The following is a 22,563-nucleotide window of genomic DNA, read 5'->3' as shown; positions in this document are numbered from 1 at the left end:
AATGTCCAGTCAGAAATGGGGGAAAGGAGAAAAACCTGGCATTTTATGTTCAGAGCGAAAATGAAAACTTTATTTGGGAAATGGAGGAGCCAGGTGGTGGGACAGCTCCCTTAGTGGTGGGGTTGGGGGATCTCCTAGCATGATATTGCACCAAAGCCATCAGGTTTTCCCTTGACCAGCTCCAGATGTTGAAGAGCTAGATTGCATTGCACTGGTCCAGTTGGAACAGGAAGCATGTCTATGCTGCATAAAATAGCTGGACATGGGTCACTGTGGCAAGTTATCATCCTTTGCTATTCATCCAGTGCTCAGATCCAACAGGAGCTGCTCACCTACGTGTGTGGTGGATGGATGTTTCTTTTCAAGGGTGGTCTCTATACTGAAATCACATCCTCAGCCTTGGCTTTAATTCCACTTTTATTCTGTAAAAGTTTAGTATTTTGCTAAAAGATAGCGTGAAAAATATTCAACCCAACAGTGTGATTAGAGTAAAGCAAAATGCAGACAGCTAAAAAGAAGGATAGAGAGCAGGAAAAGCAAGACATCTAACAACTGAACGGCTAAAAACAGCAATAAAATTAATATCTATATTAAACTAGCAGTGCAAAGATACAAAATGGAAGCAGCTTTACATTAATAATACAGCTTTTAAATACAGAAATAGCACCAATTTACAAAAGACAATCAGAAATGTAAACGTGGTAGGTAGATTCAAGTATAAGTTATACACTCACCCTCCTGAGCAACTATCTTGGGACAGAAAGCTTTCACAAACCCTGCAAAACATCCTGGGTATGCACTTCAGCTCAGTGCAAATACAAATTCTGCTTCTCCAAAGCTACTTTGGTGATGAGTTGCTCTTAGTTGATTCTACTTAGCTTTCAGGGAAGGGAAAGATAAACTCATTCCCTCTTGACAGCCAGTGCTTCTCCATTCCAAGTCTGGCGAGGCAGCTCAGGTACTGCAAGTAGCATTGATCCCTTTGCTGCTTGGCTGCTCTGCTGGTCCCACTCCTCCAGTTCCCCTCACCTATCTCAGTGAGAATTTTGCATTGATGAAAACAGGACAGCATATCAACTCTCCTCTCCTCCCGAGCCCAAATCTGATTTTGCAACTATGCCCCACCAAGCAGCTTTGGTCATCAGGGAGTTGATCCTCGTTTCCAGACCTGCTGGATTTACAGAAACTCAAAACTGGAAGCAGAAATTTGAAAACTGAATTTCTATTTTCAGTCCCTGCATTTTTCAAGTATAGTTAAGTTAGTTATGGCACAGAATAACATTTCTAACAAAGCAAGGCTCTTTTTTCCACTGATGCTTTAACTGGAGCAGAGTCAATATTAGTTCTAATCCTCTTCTTTGCTCCCAGTTGCCATTTCACTAAAAGACTGCATTGTACTAGAGGGGAAAAGACAATATTTGGAGGACTGACATCCACCCTGCCATCCTGAGCCCTAGCAGCCTGTTTGCAGCCTCAACAGCAACATATGCATGACAGCAGAAGTGCAGGGGCAGCACAGTGCCAACTAGACATTGCTTTTCAAAGTTAAATTCATTTAAGTGGGCATATAAGAGGAAACAATTCAGAATTAAAAACCTGTAAACTTTCAAAACTGTAGTGTAATTTAAAAGCACCCAAACAAAACTTCTTTAAAATGTAGTCTGAAGATTTGTCTTTACCACTCCTGAAAATTCCTATGATAATTCTACTATAGAAATTTTCTTTCAACGAGGGCTAACCAGCCCTCCTTATAAGGCTGTTATTGGTCTATTCTAAGATAAGGCCACATTGATCAAATTCCCAGCATCACTACAATTCTGTCTTAAAATCCATTTTCATAATACATTTCATTATAAAAATAAAAAACTCCATCAAATTCCCAACCCCTAAACTCCTGGCCTCCCTTGACCAACACAGTACATCTGACAGTGTACCTACCCTGGGAAAATCAGTACCAGTAGCAATGAGAGAGGAGCTGATAAAGTTGGCCCCAAGTGGGATAAAAATCCAGAGTAATGTGGTGTCAACAGCAACACTTCCTATCTTTTAAAAAGAGACTCTTGGCTTCCAAATACACTCAACTGCACTATCAAATAGTTATGAAATTCACATAAGTGAAGAGTTAGGCACTTAAGTACATCCTCCTTAAGTAGACTTAGGTAAACTGCTAAGGAGGCATTTCGGTAGATTCAGGTTGGCCTGAATCTGGTCATGTGGTTCACAGCTTCCCATAATTCCTTGGTCATAAAGTCTAGACAATATATTTAAATGGGAGATCAAATCTTAGCACAGCTCTTCCAGTGGCTTGTCACTCTCAGATTACTTTGTAAAACTTATTTAAGCATCACGTTTTAAATTTTTTACATCTAACTTGTACATTTTGTTCAGAGTAAAATAAAAGGACTACTACAGTTCATTAACACAACATAAAGATGTTAAAATTCACAGTTATTTTGGTCTTAATATTTTTCACATGTATACATTCAATCGTATTGTGTTAAGTTATTATTAGTTTTTTCTAACCACAAGTGCTGGGTAAACTGTACAACAACCAACTGTCATTCAAGTAATCCTACCCTTAATCAGAAATTGCAATTTTTTATTATCTTCTTTTTTTTTTTTTTTGGCACTAAATCCCACTCCAACATACAAAATAAAGAGCAAGAGGCTGCACTGTGGAGTCAGGATTTGACAGAACTAGGGAAGTTTATCAATTTCACCACAGGTTTACTTAGGATAAGTAGAGTACACTCAAAAAAATAAAAAAGCTTGCTCCAACTAAGTGCTAGACATCTCATTTGAAACTATGAAGAGAACCACTGGGGACCCCAATGAAATCTATTTGCATCTCACAGCAATAAAGGGAGTTTTCCAAATTAAAACCTCAAATACAATTTGATGGCCACAAGGCCATGTGAAGCAGAGCATCTGAATTCACATCAATACTGAAGGGATAATTCAGTAAAAGGTTTTCAGTACAAAAAATGATTTGTGAAGAGGTGGTTAGCAGAACCACTTCTTGAATAGATAATGGAGAAGCATGCAAGAAGGGATGACATTTTAAAGCAATCTTCTTGATAAGTTCTCTTGGAATCAATATGGGGTCCTAGGACAATCCTCTCACCCTTTCCAATGAGTGGAGTTAGTCTGGGCTGGTACTAGAGATTTCCAGTCTCCTCTGCACAGAGCTGGCATTTCTTGTCTGGTTGCCTTCATTTTTCTTCCGTGAACCGGGGTCTCCAAGACTTCTGGGACTTTTGAAAAATGACTCATAATGTGCACTCTTGGGAGTGGGGGGAGTTGATGAAGGCTATTTGTGAAACAAAACCAAAGTGATTCAGTAGGGTTTCCTCAAAGCCATGCAAACAGAAGAAAGCTTGTAGACATTAAGCCCTGTGCCCTGCTACTCTAAAGAACCACATCACACATCTTTTCAGAAGATCCACATGAAAAACTATGGGCTTTGCCTTGGCTTTTTGTTCTGGAACTGTCTGCCAGTACATCACTGCTGCATTACTCATTCATTCTTATATGTGCCTTGTCCTCTAGCCTAAATGGCTCTTCCCCTTCATTGATGTTTCACTCATTTTCATTATTTGTTAGCATCAAAAGAGATCTAAAATTAGTCTCCTAAACCCCGGCCATTTCTATATTAAGTACCACTTTACTGTAAGCTCTAATGTTAGTATCTGTAATCAGATTGGCTAACAATCAGCCTTTTTCCAAGGCTCCAACAAGATAAATATAAAGTAACATTCTTACACTTCCAGAAGTTCAATCTATTGTCACTGTATTAGACAACAGAAAACAAATCACAGATTTAAGTACGTAAGCTAAAATAGGTCCAAATGTCACTGCTAGGAGCTGTAAAGACGTAGGTAACGCTGTGTTACATGACTGCTTCACATCACACATTGTACTTCAGATAAATGAGTCTTTCCTCACTTTTGAATTTCTCTTTTTTAACTCAAAAAGTCTGTTTCTAGATTTTTTAAAATATCTTTATGAAAAAGATCAACAAACCCCATAATAATTGTTCTCCCCTAGTTCTGATGGTGCTATTGTTTCCATTTAGTGAAGAGAGATTAGAACAGGTGGGAAGAGATAAACCAGGACACTACTACCTGAGAAGTGTTAGTCAAGCAGGTTCTTGAACCATGACAAACAGTCCTGTGTGCCTAGTGTGGTTCTTTAGCCACCACATAACACACAATGATAGTGTCAAATGGGGAGGAAATACTGACATGAATTTCTGGCGGAAAAAACCAGGAACTTATTTTTTTCTTCTCTATTCCTGTAAGATTTTTAAAGATAAAGATTTTCAAAACCCCTTTAATTTTTCCTGAATTTAAAAATCACTAATTCACTGCTCAGGGCTAAGCATGCTATGCTGGCTATGTGTTTAACACTGTCCCAAATGTTGCCACCACTCCAGAGGCAACACAAAAACTAAGGGGAAGACACCAGCTCCCAGCACCACTCTGAGACTCCAGCACCATCCTGCAGCACAAGCTGCCTTCAGTCCCAGTGAGCTGGCACTGATGTCTCATTGCCACTCAGCAACTTTTCACTCTTACCTGCTGAAGCTTCAGAAGGGTCATTGGATGCCCCATATATGTGGGGGAGTCCAGTTTGACAGCACTGCAAGACCTTGCAAGCACTGGACTCAGGTGCAGAGCAGGCTGAGCTGGTTGCTGGGGATCCATCGAATGGGAGGGGGAATCTTTAGGAGTAAGGACTGCTGTGGCACCTATGAAAACAGGTGGTGCTGATGCCAGGCCAGAGATGCTTAAATTCCTGGAGGTGGCAGCTGAGAGGGAGCCGTCATGAACTGGAGAAAGAGGACTGGTGACTGTGGAAGAACAGATGAGAGGGATGGAAGCCAAGGCTGCTGATGGAACCACAACACAGGGGATGCTCAGAGAAGGTAACTGGCTTGCAGCCAGGTTGATAGCACCAGGGGCTTGGTTTGCAGTGAACAGGAAATTAAAACTGCTTAATCCTAAACCAAAGAGAGAAAAAGCAAGGCGTGAATGCGGTTGACAAATTGGAATTAAGCTATTATAGCTTCATCCAAAGCAGGGAAGAAGCATGACAACAAAAAAAGAGACAGGCTACCCAGGAAGAAAGCTGTGAAAGAAAGAAAAGAAAAAAAGGAAGCAAACTGTCACAAACCTGGGAGTCTTGTCAAGCTTACTTTCTTCCATCTCTCTTACAGCTTGCTTACTAGATCTGCATTCTTTTACTTTATTCATATTAAGTACTAACCACAAACCTTGCTGTTTTCTGCTTCTAGCTACATTTACAAGAAACATCTTGGCTAAAACAAACTCTTCTGTTCTAACGGAAATCATATACCCTGCTATATGAAAATATATGCATTGCTTTTAATAAGGGAAAAAACAAGCAGGAAAACACCCACAAAGATATACCCAAAGATGCTAATTTTCCTAAGAATGGCTGACATACCATTTTGAAACAAGAGCTGCTCTAGTTCTGAGTTTATCTGACCTTGCAAAACAAAAGGATCAACGCTTTCAAACTGAGCCATCCCCATCCTATACATGAAATCTTACAGACTCCAGCCTGAACTGAATCAAATACTAAAGCAGTAGTCATGGAAATCTGCCACCACTCATATACTGTTCCCAAAGAGCACTCATCCACTCCACACAAACGCAGGCATGGAAAACAGTGGGCATGAAATCTTCTTGTAGCATTTTCAGCTACTTCTTCCCCACCCTTACTGTGTACTATGAACAAGACTGGCTACACTACTGTAGACAGTACAAAATTTTTGGATGACTAAATTCACCCACTCCAGGGAGGCTATTGCACTATTCTGGCAGACTTACTGCCAAATCTATACATGCGGCTCCTCTGAGTGTTGAATACTGGAAAAGTTTCTTTTTTGCTGCACATATACAAGCATGCAAACCCCACATTACTCATCTCTATTAACATTTGAGTACCTCAGAAAAATGTCTGTATTTTCACAGAAGCAACAGTTCATCAGGAGTCAAAAGAATTGCTGACAGATTTACTGACAAATATAGACTTATTCACATATCTGCAGGTCTCCCTGTTTAAAGAGTTCAGTGAACAGATGCAGAAATTCAAGTGCCTCATGGCTATCCTTACCAGGAGTAGGTTGAACATAAAGATACTGTGGTAGGAAAGGTTGGTTGGTATTTTCTTTAGAGATGTACTCTTTTTCTGAAGAAGGTTCATCAGGGTTTTTATTCTGAGACCATTTTTCTTGCTCCTGGGAATCTAAAGACTTAGTAGACTCCTTGTCTTCAGCTTCAGAAGCAGCAGGAACTGTGAAGTCAAGATTAAAAGCTTCTAGATGGTGAACAGAGGTACAGTCACTTCCTGGAGTAGATTCTGCCTTGGGTGACTCAAAAGGCTTCTAAGCAAAATGAAAAGAGGAAATGATGAGTCCAAACTAAAAAAAAACCACAGTCATGCACTTTCCTCAGCTGTGGAGTAAAATGTACATCTGTGTGCAAAGGGGCAGCACAAAACTCATTAGCAAGTCATCAAGTTAAAAATTTATTTGAGGGTTTGAAGAGCAATACTAGTCATTCACTTTCAACACTTGGAGACACTAGGTAAGAAATACCTGACCCTGGGGATTCCTTTTTCTTTATCAGTAATGAAAAAAACCTATTTCAAATGGCTTCTGTTCAAACACTGATATGACCTTGAGCCTGACCCCCATTTTCAGTAGTTAAGAAAGCAGTGAGATAGATGCATTTTACCTTTACCATCATTTCTTCTCTCAGCAGCCTGCTGTGAGCAGCACTGGGCAGAAGAGAGAGGAACACAGGCTTGTAACTTAGGGGAAAGAAAAATCACATTTGCTGTAGTCAGCAGAGTAAGCAATGATACTGCTGTGTGGGAAAGCCCAAGCTAATAGAGGAAGGTGAGGAGTAATAAGTAACATTGATTTCTTCCTCTCTGGCAGACTGTTTTGTTGAAGACAAGGAATGCAAAGAACAGCTGACCATCACTACACTATGCAAAGCAATTACACTCCATTTTACTGCACTAGTGTAAAAATATCTCCCAATTAACACCCATACTTGTTTGCACAGCACCCTTACAACTTTATAAAAATGTGAGAGGCATCATTCCTATTTGTAACAGGAATGCCGTAGTGAACCTTCACTGCACTGCACTTCTGAAAACACTGTCTTGGGCAAAAGCCTTTCCTTGCTAACAAGAAGCCTCAGTGACAATGAAATTAACTTCTTTACCTCAGGTACTACAAGTGAGAGGGGCACATCACTCTGTTCCATGGTCTGCTTTTTAGCAGCTGGCTCTTCATCACCTAGAGGTGCAGAGGGTGATGCACACTTGTGGGAGCTGCGTTTCTGGCAGGCAGCTGGAGGTACAGAGGCCTGAGCTTCAGCCCTCCTGCTTCCCACATCTCCTGTGGTGGGCAGAGTCTCCCTCAAGTTATTTTCCTGAAGACCACCACACAACATAAAAAGGGATGAAGAGGGGAAGCATAGGAAAGGTTGGTTGGGGAGCAGGGTAGGTTTTCCATCTTCTGTTTTGGAGGCTGTTAGCGTGGAAGGATGTGAAGTGTGGCTGCTAATGCCATTAGGTAGCAAGAGGTTTGGCACATCTGCATGAACCACAGGGAAAACTGCCTGAGGCAAAGGGTTGATGCAAAAATCAGAGTCCCCAGGAACTGTAAGGAGGGAGAGAGCTGAGGTTATGCTTGGGTTCCTTGCTGAATTTGATATCGTTTCTGTGGCACATGCTTTATTCCTAAAGACAAAGTAATGAAAAGAAGAAAAACATTTAGTCCAAAATTAAATCCTTATTTTATCCTTAAAAGCAAGCATGTACATTGTTGGACAAAAATGTGGAAAAATTCCCCCTCATAATACTTTACATACATTTCAAGGAGAGTCACATTTTATTGTTTGTAATAACACATACATGAACTTAACCACTTTTTTTTTTGTTGTTTTGGTTTGCTTTGGGTTTTTTGCAGAACAATTGACTATAGTCAGTCATTCACAAAGGAATTCAAATTAGGATTGGTGTGAAGAAGACCCACTGGTATGACAGTGAGGCTCTTCCATGGAACCACAATTTGCTCATCCTACCTGAACAACTGCCAAAGCTAAAAGACAACAGCGATACAAGTACAGGTGGGTATAAATTGGCCATGAAAAAAATAAAAAAGCCTAACTGAGCCTGATCACTATTAAAATATTAATAATGAGACTCTACCAGTTTTCTCTCTCAGTCCACCAATGGAATCTAACCTTGGACTAAAAATGACAAGCATGAACCTCAAACTGGTTAGGATTTAACATCAACTTACCTAGTATCTTCCTCTATTTTCTGCCTGCAGGCAGCTGCTAGATTTATCATTTTGGAGCAATATTCATCTGGATTCACAATGCAGGCTGAAAAAAATAGAACATTCAATGAGTAACAGGTAGGTTTACCAAGCATATTTTGATACTGGCTATATAAAATGATGTAATTCTTCTATCTTGGCACATTTTTATAACATTCATTTAACAGCCAGAGCCAAGACCTACAAGACACTCAGAGCTCACAGTCCCACTGGAGAAGTGCTTGATATCATCATCTCCTGTAATAGGAAACTGGAAAACACTTTAATTGCTTTATCTATTTTACCAGCTATCCACTAGATTATTACAGTAAATTTCACTGTATATTAGAAACCATAAAATAAAGCAAGCTCTTGTGGCTAAAGAATGTTTCTTTATCTCTACCAAATTATAACAGAAGAAACTGTAGTATAGTTGCAGTTAGTGGAGAACAGAAACATTTCTCAGAAAACAAATTGCAGACTCTAGGTAGTATGGCCCAGATTCATCTCATCTAAGTTTAGACACTTGACTGGAGGGTCTCATCATGTGGACATTAAAAACACAGGCATCTTTCAAGGGCAATTCACAAATTTAATTAAGCAGATTGAGTGGCATACAGAAGAACATGCTTTCTTAGTAGTTACCTTGCCTCTCTTGTTGTGGGCTGTTTGGCTCAAAAGTGACATTCCTTTTTGTCCCTTCACAAGGCTGTGTGCAGCTAAATGAAGCATGACTTGTAAACCTTTGCTTTCCAGTAGCACAGATATGAGATGGGGCGTGAGCTCCACTCTGTGTCCCTGTCAGAGGATCAGATTTTGGGCTATGTCCTCTTGGCTCATCTGTAGGAACACAATTTGGCACAACAGTCCTTCTGGGAATAAACTTGGCTATAAGAGGAGAGGAAACCTTTATCCCATCTCAAATCCCACTACACTGAAGCAGATCTAAGCTTGGTAAGCACTGCTAGACAAGACAAGGTCTTCCTTCCTTTTCACTTCATGGCAGTTATAGCAGCAGCTGTGCTGTGCACTCTGCTGTGCACTACACTCTCCTCCTCTCCAGGAGGAGAAAGGATACTAAGATAGCATTAACACTACTCCTTGCTTTCACTTGGTCCTGGCACTAGCCTGACCCAAATGGATCAGCAAAGAGTTTTCCTTTGCTCTGGCCAAGAATAATCAAAGAATCACAGAATGTTTAGGTTGGAAGAGACCTCCAAGATCATCCAGTCCAACCTTTGATGAACACTATAATGTAGCTACTAAACCATGTCCCTAAGGACCAGGTCCAAAAGCCTTTTAAATGTCTCCACCACTGTCCTGGGCAGGCCATTCCAATGCCTGACAAGCCTCTCAGTGAAAAAATGTTTCCTAACATCCAGCCTAACCCTCCCCTGGCACAGCTTCCATCCGTTCCCTCCGGTCCTATCACAGTCACTAAGGAGATGAGGCCGTTTCCCTCCTCGCTCCAACCTCCCTTCAGGTAGTTGAAGAGAGCTCTAAGGTCTCCCCTCAGCCTCCTCTTCTCCACACTGAACACCCCCAGCTCCCTCAGCCTCTCCTCACAGGACTTGTGCTCCAGGCCCTTCATGAGCCTCAGGGCCCTTCTCTGGACACGCTCCAGCACTTCTGGGTCCGTCCCATAGTGAGGTGCCCAGAACTGAGCACAGGACTCAGGATGGGGCCTCACCAGAGCTGAGTACAGAGGGATGATCACCTCCCTATTCCTGCTGGCCACAGAGATCCTAATACAAGCCAGGATGCCACTGGCCTTCTTGGCCACCTGTGCACACTGCAGACTCATATTAAGCTGACTGTCACCAGTACCGCCAGGTATATTTACAAAAACTTTTCCTATTATCTTTAATGATACTGGCCAGATTTAATTCAAGCTGAGCTTTGGCTTCTCTAATTTTCTTCCCACATATCTTTGCAGTAACTTTGTAATCTTCCCAAGTTTCCTGCCCTTCCTTCCATAGCCAATAGACTTTCCTTTTTTTCTGAGTTCTGCCCAAAGCTCCTTGGATGATCTTGTACCACGCCGGCTCATTTTAAGATGCACAGGTACATTTTGTGCCTGTGCCTTAAGGATTTCCCTCTTGAGGATTGTCCATCCCTCCTGAACTCCTTTGTCCTTGAGGACTATATCCCAGGGGATACCACTGAGCAATCTTCTGAACTTATCAAAGTCTGCCCTCCAGAAGCCCAGAGAAGAAGTTTTATTGACCTCCCTCCTACTTCCCCAAGAACTGAAAACTCAACCATCTCACAATCACTTTGTCCAAGATGACCACCAACCTTTACATCTCCCACTAGTCCCTCCCTGTTCACAAACAGCAGATCTAGCATTGAGCTTTCCCTAGTTGTCTCAGTCACCAGCTCTGTTAGAATCTCTGGGACTGCTTCCTGACTGCAGTATTATATTTCAAGCAGACACCTGGTAAGTTGAAGTCTCCCATAAGAACAGAAGGAAGCGAATCTGAAACCTTCCCCAGCTGCTTATAGAACACTTCATCAACCTCCTCTTGATGGATGGGTGGCCTATAACAGACCCCTACTATGATATCTGCCTTGCTGGCATTCAACCCTATCATAACCATCATTAAGATGCTCAAGTCAAGACACACAGAGGGCCACACCCCCTCCTCTCCTTCCCTGCCTATCCCTTCCAAACAGCCTATAGCCATTTAACCCAGAACTCCAGTTCTGGGTTCATGCATCCCACCATGTTTCTGTAAGAGCAATTATATCATAGTTTTCTTGTTGGTCAAGAGCTTCAAGCTCTTCCTGCTTATTGCCCATGCTACGTGCATTAGCATAAATGCATTTTAGCTGCTGTACCTTCCTGCATGGGAGGGGTCTACCCCCTACTTGGAGTTTCTCAGGTCACAACAAGCACTTCCACTGCTCATCACTGACTGGCCTATAATTGCCCCCTTCCCCCTTCAAATCTAGTTTAAAACCCTATCAATGATCCCTGCCTACTCCTGCCCCAGTATCCTTTTCCCCCTCTGGGACAAATGCATCCCATTATTTGCTCATAGCTCTGGTACCTCATATACCAAGTAATGATCATAGAACCCAAAGCCCAAAGCAGCTTACAGAGATGCTCTGGCCCACTGCCCCCTTCTTTGGAAACAAACCTTCAGTTTGAGGAGACATGTAAAAAGTAGCCCTGTTCTAACTCGGTAAATCCCCTTACAAAGGCAATAATTGACTCTCTAGTTATGGCAGAACTACTGAGATTTTGCAGCCCAGAAAAGCTGTGGAGACCCAGGTTTGGAAATGTAGGCATTATCTACCATTGCTCTGCAATCCATCCAGTTACACATACAGTTATGTAAATCAGTGTGAAAAATATGAGCAAGACACAGTATCCTTCAAAATTTCTTCACAGTTGCACCCCTTCAGTGTAAAGTCTAACAAGGGCAAATGTTGGGCTGTCCAGCAGTTAATAACCACAGGATGGACAATGAATGATAAACTATTCTTTACACACAGAAAACAACCTATTATCTGCCACTTGGGAAGGAATTGTCAAAACAACAAGAAAGGAGATGTGAACTACGTAAGTTACCAGTCTTTCCAGGGAATTCCACAGGTCCAATCCACTTGAAGGCTGGTTTCCTTCCACGTTCCTCAGTGACGTGAACTTTCTTGATCAAGCCTAGGCTGGTGAGAACATTGGCAATATCATACAGCCTTCGCACCTTTGCTAGCAAGAAATGACAGAAATAGTCCAGACAGTCACCTTTACGATGCATACAGTGCATATTTACGTGGTCATTTCATTCAGGAATATCAGCACATCGTTCATAAACAGGGTGGGTAAAACAAATGGGATGGATTTAAGCCCCCTTCTGTGAAATCTGCCATGCCAGCTCCCACCTGCTTGTCACTGCTTCTTCATGTCTTAGCTGCTCACCTATCTCAGCTGCTCAGGTTTAACCACACCTACCTCATTTTGATGGAAATGGGTTAGGGAGTGATAACATCATCAGCTTGCCCAGACGAGGCAGCTACTTCCATATAGGGGAAAGACAAGCACTTGTGGGCAAGAAGCACATAAATGTATAGCTGATCACAAAAGTACATATACTTATCATCTTAAAAATGTAGCACTCTTAGAAAAACCTCTGTGACTACAATAAATAACATATTTGAGCTGAACATGATAGCTGCAGGTTGCCCACCTAGACTTCTCACATCCCTCCTGATATTTGGGGTAGGATTTTAAGACTGAAATAAAACCACTTTATTTTAAAAGTACTCTAAAGACTTAAGACAAAGTTCTTTATTTTAGAAGATTTTTTTTGCTAATGTTGAGTTTTTCCATCTTGTCAAAGGGATCTAATTACTAATTCCAAATGACTGAAAAGCAAACTGCCATCCAGCCATGAAAGATTTTTGGAATGAAAAGAGGTAACGTGTTCTGAAACATCATTCAGAATGGGACAGGAGACAGGGTTTAAATATGAAAAAAAGTCAAACAAACAAGAAGAAAAGATTTTGCTTCATTCTGAAGCTAAAACTTGGGTGACAGTTGTCAAACTGACTCTTCCCTACTCAAACATCTGTTTTCACAAGCCATTAAAAAAACCAGCAAACCATATTTATCCAAAAGATTCCTGATCTACTCTTGCTTTTATCTACATGCCCCTGTTTTCTCTACTCACTGACCAAGAGATTCACCTTTCAACAGCCATCTTACTTTTGAATTTACTGTGGTCCGCTGTATCCTGGGTTTCTTCTATCAGTATCTTTGCTGCAATGTCCAGAGTGACTATCTTGGTCTTGGAGACAAGGAACAGCATGACAAACTTTTGGCTCATAATCCGCAATGACTTGTCCTTTCTGCTGTTTGCAGATGCTGTGATACAAATAATACCCTTAGCATATGTCATCCATCCCAGCCAGAAAACTGGCAAGAAAGTTTCTCACACACAAAAATGGTGAAGTATTCCTGGTCTGAAAACAGAAATCTTTTGAAAAGGCAGTAAATAACTGAATAATGCAGACAGAAGTCTCTCTTCAAAAGGCAATAAAACTTAAAGCTTGCAAAAAGGGCTTCTAGAAAGTCATATTCCAAAGATGATTCTATGTTATGTTACAGTTTTGCACCACTAGAATCTTGTGACTCCAATGGACTTTTTTACCAGCATATATTGTATAGACAGCATGTCAACAGTGGATAAATGGCAGATGGTACCTTCTGTCAGGTACAGGTGGGGAAGAAGTACTGGGGTATTTGGCAGAAGTTCCTGCCAGTCTGTAGGACAGAGGGAAAAAGCAGTTCTGAGAACTATGCTAGGGACAGGAGAGAAGGAAGTATTCTGCCACCTCTGTGGTGAATTCAGCACCTTTTCGCAAAGAGTAATTTTTTTAATTATTATTTAATTTAAAAGCAAAGCAAGGGAAAAAACTACATAATAAATTGGAGAAAGAAACTTGTGTCTGTGGATCACATCACACACATTAATTATCTTACCAGAGGTACAATCTGATTCTGAAAATTCCGGTAATGGGCTGTCTTGCGAATCGGTAATAATTTCCTTTTTCTGTTCTCCAAATTTGTGCTCCAAGTCCTGCTCCTTGTGCTGGAAGGCCATTAGCTCTCCATATTGCAGCTCTCCTGCTTCTTGAAGCATCTTCAGAGTCTGATCCAGGTTGTGCCGGCCATGCCAAGAGTACTGGTTCTTGGCCACACGACTGACCAACTGCAAGGACTCCAGGACGTTCACTATATCGTAAATTCGTCTGCGCTCAACTCCTGTTTCAAGTGGGGGCAAGTAAAGATGTGGATGTGCATATCTAGTTTTAATCTGCTCTGCAGCAGAAGCAGATCAGAAAACAGACTGTTCTCTAATACTGGGTGTTCACAACATGTTTTTCACTGTTCACCTGAGCACATTACATTAGATCCATCTAAATTTACACAATTAAGAACCGAGTTACATATAGCAAGTCCCATGGTATGACATTCTTTGTCTATTTATTAAATGCTGGCCCCAGCATTTAAAGCTTTGGCTTAAAGCACCCACATGGTATTTAGAATGGATTGGAACTGATAGCAGTTTCCCCAGTCTCACTCACTAAGACGTTTTCAGACTTCCCTGAGGCTTCCAGAGCATGTTGCCTCTTTTTGTCAAAGAGCTTCAGAGCTCAGACACAGACCTGTACACAAGCCTGTTTCTGTATGAAAAAGAGGGCAGGAAAGAGTCTGAGCCCTACTCAGGGTAGTTATAGAAGTCTGTTCCTACAGGAAACTGTTAGAGTCTGTTCCTCCACTTGCCTTTCCAATAGCACAATTACTTGCTAAGCATGTTCCAAGTGAAGGAGCAACAAAGGCTTTACAGGGTCTAAACCAGTGAAGAATGAGAATCACTGTTCCCAAATGCAGCAGAAATGAGTCCTTGGTGCTGGCTGGCTTAGCACAAATGGGAACTCTATGAAATATCTCCAACTTGGGTTTAGGCTGGCTGGCATGAGCAAAGTTGGGGACTGAATATGAAAAGGCTAGAGGCCTTGCTCACTGTCCCCATTACTCATGTAGAGTGCTGTTTGAAGCATGGCTGTTATATATTACACAGTGCACTACAGTGTGACAGCACTGGCACAAGAAATCCCATAACAGCTAACACCAGCTGAGCAGAACAAGTGCTAGCTGAGGAGAAAGGTTTTCAAAGGTTTCTCTGTGGAAGGTGAGGCTTTGATGCATCTGCTTATCCATCTGGAGAATATGGATAATACTTACCAGTCTCAAACAGATACTACAAGAAGTAATGAAGTATTTGTAAGTGTGTGGAGATTTTGGAGTGAAACATACTCAGTAAAAAACAGCATGCTACACATAATCTCATGCCTGCCAGGCACTAGCAGCACAGCCCCCTTTGTGTTCTTTCCATAGATCTTCAGTGAACAAAGCAATACATATTTGTACCAAAATCTGTGTTAAAACCATCGTCTGTCTCACAGAGAGCAGCAACATCAGCACTGGATAATTTTGTGGTTTCTGAAGTTAGTGAATGCAAATAAGCAAGGAAGTAGAAACCAAAGAGAAAAGAACAAAACCAGCCCCTTCTGGGAGATAAAATCCCCAAGGGTAAGCTTTAAAACAAAGTTTCTAGAATTTAAGGAAAAGAAGATAATGCCCAGAAGTTAATAACTACAAAAGCTAAAAGAACAATTTGCTTAGAAAGTTATTTATCTAACTATTTACTTCATCAGAATTCTCTGCTATTTCCACTTCTTATTGATAAGGCAAATAAATGAGTATTTTAAGGACTTTCTTGCCAGACTCTCAGAAGGTGTCATCTTCTGTTCTCCCTCTTCCCAAAACAAACACTTTTAATTTTTGCTGTCTCTTTTCTGCTAAATACCTGAGCTCTAAAGGTAGGCATAATATTTATTTGGTTTAAACCCAATTTTGTAAAGCTTTTCTAGCTTAGAGAGAACCTCTCCAAGGACCCTGACCTTACTGTTATTGGTGTGACCTTGCTGAGTCCTCTCTTTTAATTTTATTACTTCTTTTAGGTATCTTATTACTCTTTTAACTAAGACCAAACTTAAGAGCAGACTCAGCAAACAAACTACTTGATACCTTCTTACAACCTTTCTCACGCTAGTCTTGCAGGTCTCCTGGTAACCCCCCCTTACAAAAAATATATATAAAGCTAAGATAATCTTGGTGAGTTGCAAGATCTTGGAATAATGCCAGGCACATTACCAAGATCAGGCAGTAAACTCAACTGGTTCCTATATCTCTTGGTTTCTGGTTGTTCCCTCAAACATTCCATTTTGACTTTTTGTTTGTTTGTTTACAAGTCCTCCTTCAGCAGGTGTGTAACTCATAACTCCTTCAGTCTTCAGCAAATTGAAAATTTAAGACAGTAACAGCTGCAGGATAGATCTATCTAGTAAAAAGTACTGTCAGAAAGAACATTTTAAAGTGGCAGATGTTATCAAGCAGTAAAGACACTTAGGAATATTAGGCATTTCCAATTCCTGATTAGTATGATTAGAAGAGTATCCAGACCCAGGAAAGGGTAGACCTTGAATGTATTCTGTAAGAAGGATAATTTTTTGAAGGCCCCTCAGTTAGGTTACTTCAGGTGATGAATTACCCCATTTTGCATTTTTACATACCAAGAATTGAAGCCACTTCATCCAAAGAAATTGTTGTTTTCTCTGTTGACAGTGGGTAACTTGGATAGCGAGCTAGAAACTTTTGGCACAGGAGTCCTAAGCTTTTCTGTTTTCTGCTGGGCCTCTGCTTTTCAAATTCATCAACTGTGCAGTCATCTACAATATCATACTGTTCAAAAAATAAATGTTATCCTTTTAGTGCTGAGCTTTAGAAGCAAGGCATAGCTAAGTGAGGCATATTACAGATGTCAGCAATATTTAAGCTAAGACTTTCTAATAAGGAAAAAAAAACATAGACTCCTTGCAGATACAGACTACTTTGGTTATACACTTTTGATTGCAAGTTCTTTGTAATTCATTATACAGAATATCTACAGAAAAACTCTTCTCTGCAAGATCATAAAATAATGGTTATTCTCAAGAAAGACCAAATACCCATGACTAGCAGACAAGTAAGATCTTCCTTGGAGCAGTATGACTTTCTGAGAGAAGGAAGAATATCCCCTCAAACACTTGTGGATCTAATAAACTAGATGTACAAGCCAACAAAGAGCTCCTGCAAAACCTCTTCCAAGATATTTTACTACTCTTTACAGTGCCTCTGTAGCTTTAAGAACATGGGGGTTGGGGAGGGGGCATGATGCAAAGATATAAAAAGCAACAGCCAGTCTCTGAACCTTAAACTTATGCTGTTAGCTTAAGCAAATTCTGCTTAAGATGTTAGCAAGAATGTGTGAAGAGGTATGTTCAATTATTAAGCAAACCCCAGAAAATGTGAATGACAAAGGATTTTCTGCACTGGTAACTTTTGGGGTTAGCTTCTGTGTGAAAGAAGAAGCGAGGGGGCCCTTCAGGCAAAGAGAAGCTGAGAGTGGTGGCAACTGTTGAAACCCAGGTTTCCTCACTTGGGAGATCTTAAGTGCCCTTTCCTGGTTGTAACTAAGTGACCTTTTGGCAGGCTGTTGCTCTGATTGAATTCTTTCAGTTTTGTATGTTATGGAAATAACAGTAATCTTACAGCAACACATTCATGCCTTTTGTAAGTTAGTTTTCCCCACACGTAATTTTATATACATTTTATTAACTAGAAAATATTTGATGTAATAAATATTAGATGTAAGATTTCAAAAATATCTTAAAAAAGATGCCATCACTATTATCAAATCACTTTTGAAAATTCTGCCTGTTTAAAATTATATGGATATTTTCTTTCCAATGCAGTTCAAAAAATAGTGTCAGAAGTAATTAAGCTGGGGAAAATGACACACTTAAACTCTACCTTCTTCACTGTCCTATTAAGTATCCAGGCTCTTGAAGGGCCTTGGGTAAGCTACCACTGCAACAGTTCCTTTCAGTCTGTGAAAGTCCTACTGCCCAGTTAATGCTGTGTAGGCAACTATCCTTGGGCATATTTTACAGTTCTGCAGTTTTCCATAGGGAACAAAGCGCCAGTGGGAACAACTTAAGGAAGGTCTGAATCCTAACTCAACAAAAGGTGATCATGTTCCAATTCTTACCTGTAATGAATCAGGTGTGTTGCTCTGCTCATTGTTTTCTGTGGGTCTGAAGAGCTCTTTCTTCTTTTCCCTGTCCCTCATGTCAGGGCTAGCAGCACTAATAAGCATCTTCAGGTTAGCAGTGGGGGTCCAGGGATCAGGCTGAGGTCTGTCAATGGGCTTAACAGGTGTCATTGGATTTCTTTCTGGGGTGCAGCCTTTTTGCTTTGATAAATCCACTGGCTGATTCTTGATGGGAGTGTTTGGGGCCATCCTGGATCGATGCAATATGTTTTCCTATTGAAAACAAAAAGTTTTCAACAAAAGACACAACAGGAAAGAAAACAGTCCAACAATCAATTTAATTGTTCTTACGAAGGTAATTGTAGTGACTCAGGCCTTGGCACTCAGCTTTCTTTAGCAAAGTTCTCCCTTTGTTGGAAGAGGTAAAATGTTCTTCATGCTGGTGTACTAGAGGCAGCACATAAGAGACACAGGCCTGAGTTACAGAACTTGAGGTCAACCAGTGCAGCTTGTGGCCTGCCAGACTTTATAACTGACTGATATTACAAGTATTGACCAGAAACATTAGCCACCAACTTGGATCAAAATTGAAACAATGCATCAGTCACATTAGACTTAGCAAGAAAACACATGCTTGAAAGGTCCCCTGATGGAAAGCCTTGCTGGGGATGCAGTTTAGCCTGTCAGAACATGTTCTAAACTAAAGTGGATGTAACTTCATGTGCAAGTGAAGCAATTGTTCAAAACAGCTCGGAAAACATCCCTAGCTACAGCTAGGGGACACAGCTACACAGCTACAGCTAAGAGCTGCTAGAAGGAAAAATCTAATTCATCAGCTTATTTTTGTCATTCTTTGAATCAAGTTCAACTCCCTCCTGTCCCCAACTGCAATCAAACTTTTTTCATATTTCAATTTGGGCCCAATTTTACCCCTTCCTCTTACTGCAAAGATTATCACTACAGATCAATTTACTTCAAGGGACTGACTGAAGAAATCATCAATGATATCCTTGAGCTCAGAGATCTGCTTCTGAGCAACAAGAGACACTACTTCACACTCGTCTGAGTGCAAATAGCATAAAGGAACGAAGCAGACAGGACTCCAAAGAAATCAGTAGTTTTCTTTGCAGGATATCAAAAACTGCAGTTCAGGCATCCTAAACCGGGATCAGGAATGGTTTAGGAAATGCTCATACAGAAAGTTTCACTGTTTTTTGCCCTGGGAGATCACTATTCTGTTCTAAGATAGTCCAGCTATCACTTAATTCTACTTAATACCCTATAAACAGGACACTGTCTTTTGGAACTCTAGCTAATATTGCTCAGTGGTTTCTAGATTTAGTCCCTTGAAATAATTACATGCACCTTGAATGAATTGAGAGGAAGTAAACAGATTATCATCAGAAAGCTAGCAGATCTTATAACTGGCTGGAACTGGGAGTGAAGTCTTTGGTACCACAGCAAACTGCTTTTAAACTACGCGTTGGGCTTGAAGTTGTTTGCTTTTCAGCCTAGCTGTGTCTTTTCTGGTGTTGATCTCAAACTGAGCAAGCCTTGCTCAGGCTAAGACTATGACTTTTTTTTCTCTTTTTTCAAAATAAGTTTAAAAAATATAGTATGACAACTTTGAGGCAAGATATTGTTATGTGGTTTATTTTGTGCTGCAAGAAATCCAGTTCTGAAACGGAATATAGCCTGGAAGAAAATGCTACTATTGGCTTGCTATAAGACCTTCCCCAAACTAAGTTTTGCTGTTTATTTCGAGCAATTCTGCTACCATAAGCTGATTTAAATAAGTGATTCAAAGTATCATCTTACCAGGTACAGTCTCAGTAGAAAGCAGAAAAGTTCTAGTAACAACTAAAACTTGCTTTTACTAGGAGTGTTTCTGTAGCAAAAGTGCCAGTTCTGTTCAAATTGGAAACAAATTTGACACATCTAAAGCACCCGTGCTCTGGGCACTGACAAAGAGCACTTCCTGCATACATTCGCATATGAATTACCCCCAAAAAATTTATGTCCTTTTGCAATTAACAGCCATTTGTAACTTACTACACTGTGATAAATAGGGGTCAATTTAGAGGCCATGGTACTTCTTGAAACATATATTTACATAGAGTTGGCACTCAATATATTATTGCAATTTCACACTTGGCAATGAACCAACACTTAACCTGTAATGGGGGAAGTCCACCTTTCCCTCAAGCTGCTGTTCACTATGGGTGGTGCTAAATGATTATTGCAGTGAGGGCAGCTGAAGTCACCTGCTGTTCCCCTGCCTCAAATGTTCATATTTGTTCAAGGAAAAAAAGTGGTGGCCCTATGTGAGAAACACATATCTACCACCAACTTTTCAGGTCTTTATTTCTTGGATATCGCAATTACCTTAATTACTAAGGTAAGAAGTGTTTTTAACTCCTCTTTTTTTTTCAGTAGCTTCAGTGCTCCATGAACTGCTAGCTGTACTCCACAAAACCACAAATGCAGTTGATAGAAGTATGAGATTCACTTTGATCCAAGCAGAGATGCCTTACAGAAGCAAGAGGACAGGAAAGGTATGCTTAATAAACTTAGTATGTAAGAAGAAATCAAAACTATTATCTAACAGAGCCTGACAAGAGCCATGTGATCTTTGGAGGGCTCAGTTTGAACATGAACAGGTCATAAATGGGGTCTAGTTCAGGAGGCATTACTGATCAGGATGCCCAAGGCTAGGACACGCTATCTCCTGCTGGCTCAGGAGAGGATTGGTAAGTTTGCTCCTTGCTCAGTAGCACTGTTTAACCTTTTGACCTAGGAACACCACGCTATGGATACAGGCATACAGAACGCAAGCATAGCCGACTTACATCAGTATTGTCAAACTGCTGTTAAATAACAGGTCTATACTATTCCCCCGTCGTGTTAGGCCTGGCATCGGGTAGCTTTTGAACCCTGAGTCTGTACAAAAGTCCCCTCCACCTTACCTGCTGGCAGCCACTGGGATGCTCGAGATTGCAAACTGAGTTTAAGTTCTTAAATGAAGGCTGGAAACTGTTTCCCTGGGAACAATGCCACAGTGTAATCACTCGAGTTACTGACAACAGCGGCGTGAGGCAGGGGTGTTGGTACCGGATTGTCTTTTTAGCAGGGCAGTGGCGGGGGACACACAAGCAGGTGGACAGGTTAGGGGTCCACACAGCAGGACAGACCGGGTAGCGTTTTGGGACAGCACCCCAAACTTTGCCACGGGGTCACGATCCCGGGCCACATGCTTGGCCAGAGCCACCCCGAAGCCCCGCGGGCCAGGGCCGTGCATTCCTACGCTCATGGGGCCAGGGCACCGCGGGCTCAGCTCACTCCGGCCCGAGGGGGCGGCCAAACAAACCCTCCGCGGTTCCGGCCGCCTCCCCGGAGCTCCACGCCGCGCCGGGACCGCCGTGATGATCCGCAGCAGGAGAGGCAGGGCAAAGCGTGAGGGAACCCTTCGGCGCTGAGGACGGATCGAACACCCCCCGCCCGACCAACCCCCCGTGCCCGCTCACCTTCTGTGCCCTCTCGGCGCGGCTCCGCCGCCTCGGCCGGCCCCCGGCCAGGTCTCGCAGCGCCAGGACGCTCACTTCCATCTGCAAAGCCAGAAGAGTTTTTTAGCCTGGACGTTAAGAGCGATCCGCTCCCCTCCTTCTCCTCCTCCACCTCCTCCCCCTCCTCCTCGGCGGGAGGACAGGAGAGAGCGGCAGCTCGGGGCTACGCTTCTAGGGAGAAGGCGGGGAGGGCGGGCTGTCGGGCGGGCATCCAGCGGCCGCCCCGGCCCCTGAGGCCGCGAAGGCTCCGCGCCCTCACCTCGGCGGGATGGGGGGGGGGGGACGTGCGGGGGGCTCACGGCAGCGCCGCTCCCGCCAGGCGCCCTCAGACCCCTCAGTGCAGCAATCTGACCAATCACGGGCGGCTCTCCGGGGCGCTCCTGCCGCCCGCCCGGCCAATCAGCGTGCGGGGTCCGGGCGGCGCGCGCGGCGGCGGGGGCGCGGGACCGGAGCTCCCGCCCGCGCCTCTGCGCTTCGCTCCTTTTGTGGTTGGTTTTTTTTTTTTGGTTTTTTTTTTTCCACCCCTTAGCGCGGTCGCCGCCGGCCCTCCCGCCCCTCCATCCATCCCTCCCTCCCTCCTTTCCTTCCCCCTCCGCCTCCCGCTCATCCCGCCAGCTCCAGGCGGGAAAAGAGCGCCCGGAGTGGGGGGGAGTGAGGCCGTGCGGGCTGCAGGTGGGGCTGAGGGAGGGGCCGCCCTCCCCCTGGCCGCTGCGGGGGGAGCTCTGCTGCTGAGGGATTTATTTCTGACGGGAAGGTGGAGGAAGGTGAAGGGGGGGTGCACACCCCCTTGCTCGGTGCCTTCTGGATCAGTCCTTACATCTCTTAAAGGGGAGGAAAAGTTCTGAGGCGGGTTCATCCTGTGTCGCTCTTCCACAGAGAATAGCGTCGGGGTGGGCGGGTGGGTGTGCGGGTGGAGAACAACAGGCGGGGACACTCCTCTCCTGCTGTGGGGTGCGGAGGCGGCGGGCTG

The 22,563-nt window shown here is 42.6% G+C and overlaps 1 protein-coding gene across 1 annotated transcript; it reads right to left on the bottom strand.

The window, feature by feature from the left end:
• Positions 1–404: 404 nt before the first annotated feature.
• E2F7 (E2F transcription factor 7) lies at positions 405–21,868 on the bottom strand. The gene is made up of 12 exons (XM_071766396.1): positions 21,555–21,868; positions 18,028–18,303; positions 16,511–16,679; positions 13,854–14,135; positions 13,077–13,235; positions 11,943–12,080; positions 9,011–9,205; positions 8,348–8,432; positions 7,263–7,782; positions 6,142–6,412; positions 4,578–5,002; positions 405–3,310 (listed from the first exon to the last, which is right to left on the bottom strand). Exons 1-12 carry the CDS (start codon positions 21,633–21,635, stop codon positions 3,143–3,145), a joined length of 2,769 nt encoding a protein of 922 aa, XP_071622497.1. The 5' UTR covers positions 21,636–21,868; the 3' UTR covers positions 405–3,142.
• Between the last annotated feature and the right edge of the window lie 695 nt (positions 21,869–22,563).

Source organism: Heliangelus exortis, chromosome 1, assembly GCF_036169615.1.
Source record: "Heliangelus exortis chromosome 1, bHelExo1.hap1, whole genome shotgun sequence".
NCBI lineage: Eukaryota > Metazoa > Chordata > Aves > Apodiformes > Trochilidae > Heliangelus > Heliangelus exortis.
This window is presented reverse-complemented; position numbering and strand designations above follow the sequence as displayed.

Excerpts from the sequence above, each read along its gene's own strand:
- E2F7 (XM_071766396.1), bottom strand. The coding sequence starts at position 21,635 with ATGGAAGTGAGCGTCCTGGCGCTGCGAGACCTGGCCGGGGGCCGGCCG. Across the intron at positions 18,304-21,554 it reads GCGCCGAGAGGGCACAGAAG|GAAAACATATTGCATCGATC; the intron begins GTGAGCGGGCAC and ends TGTTTTCAATAG. Across the intron at positions 8,433-9,010 it reads CCCACAACAAGAGAGGCAAG|CCTGCATTGTGAATCCAGAT; the intron begins GTAACTACTAAG and ends TATTTTTTTCAG.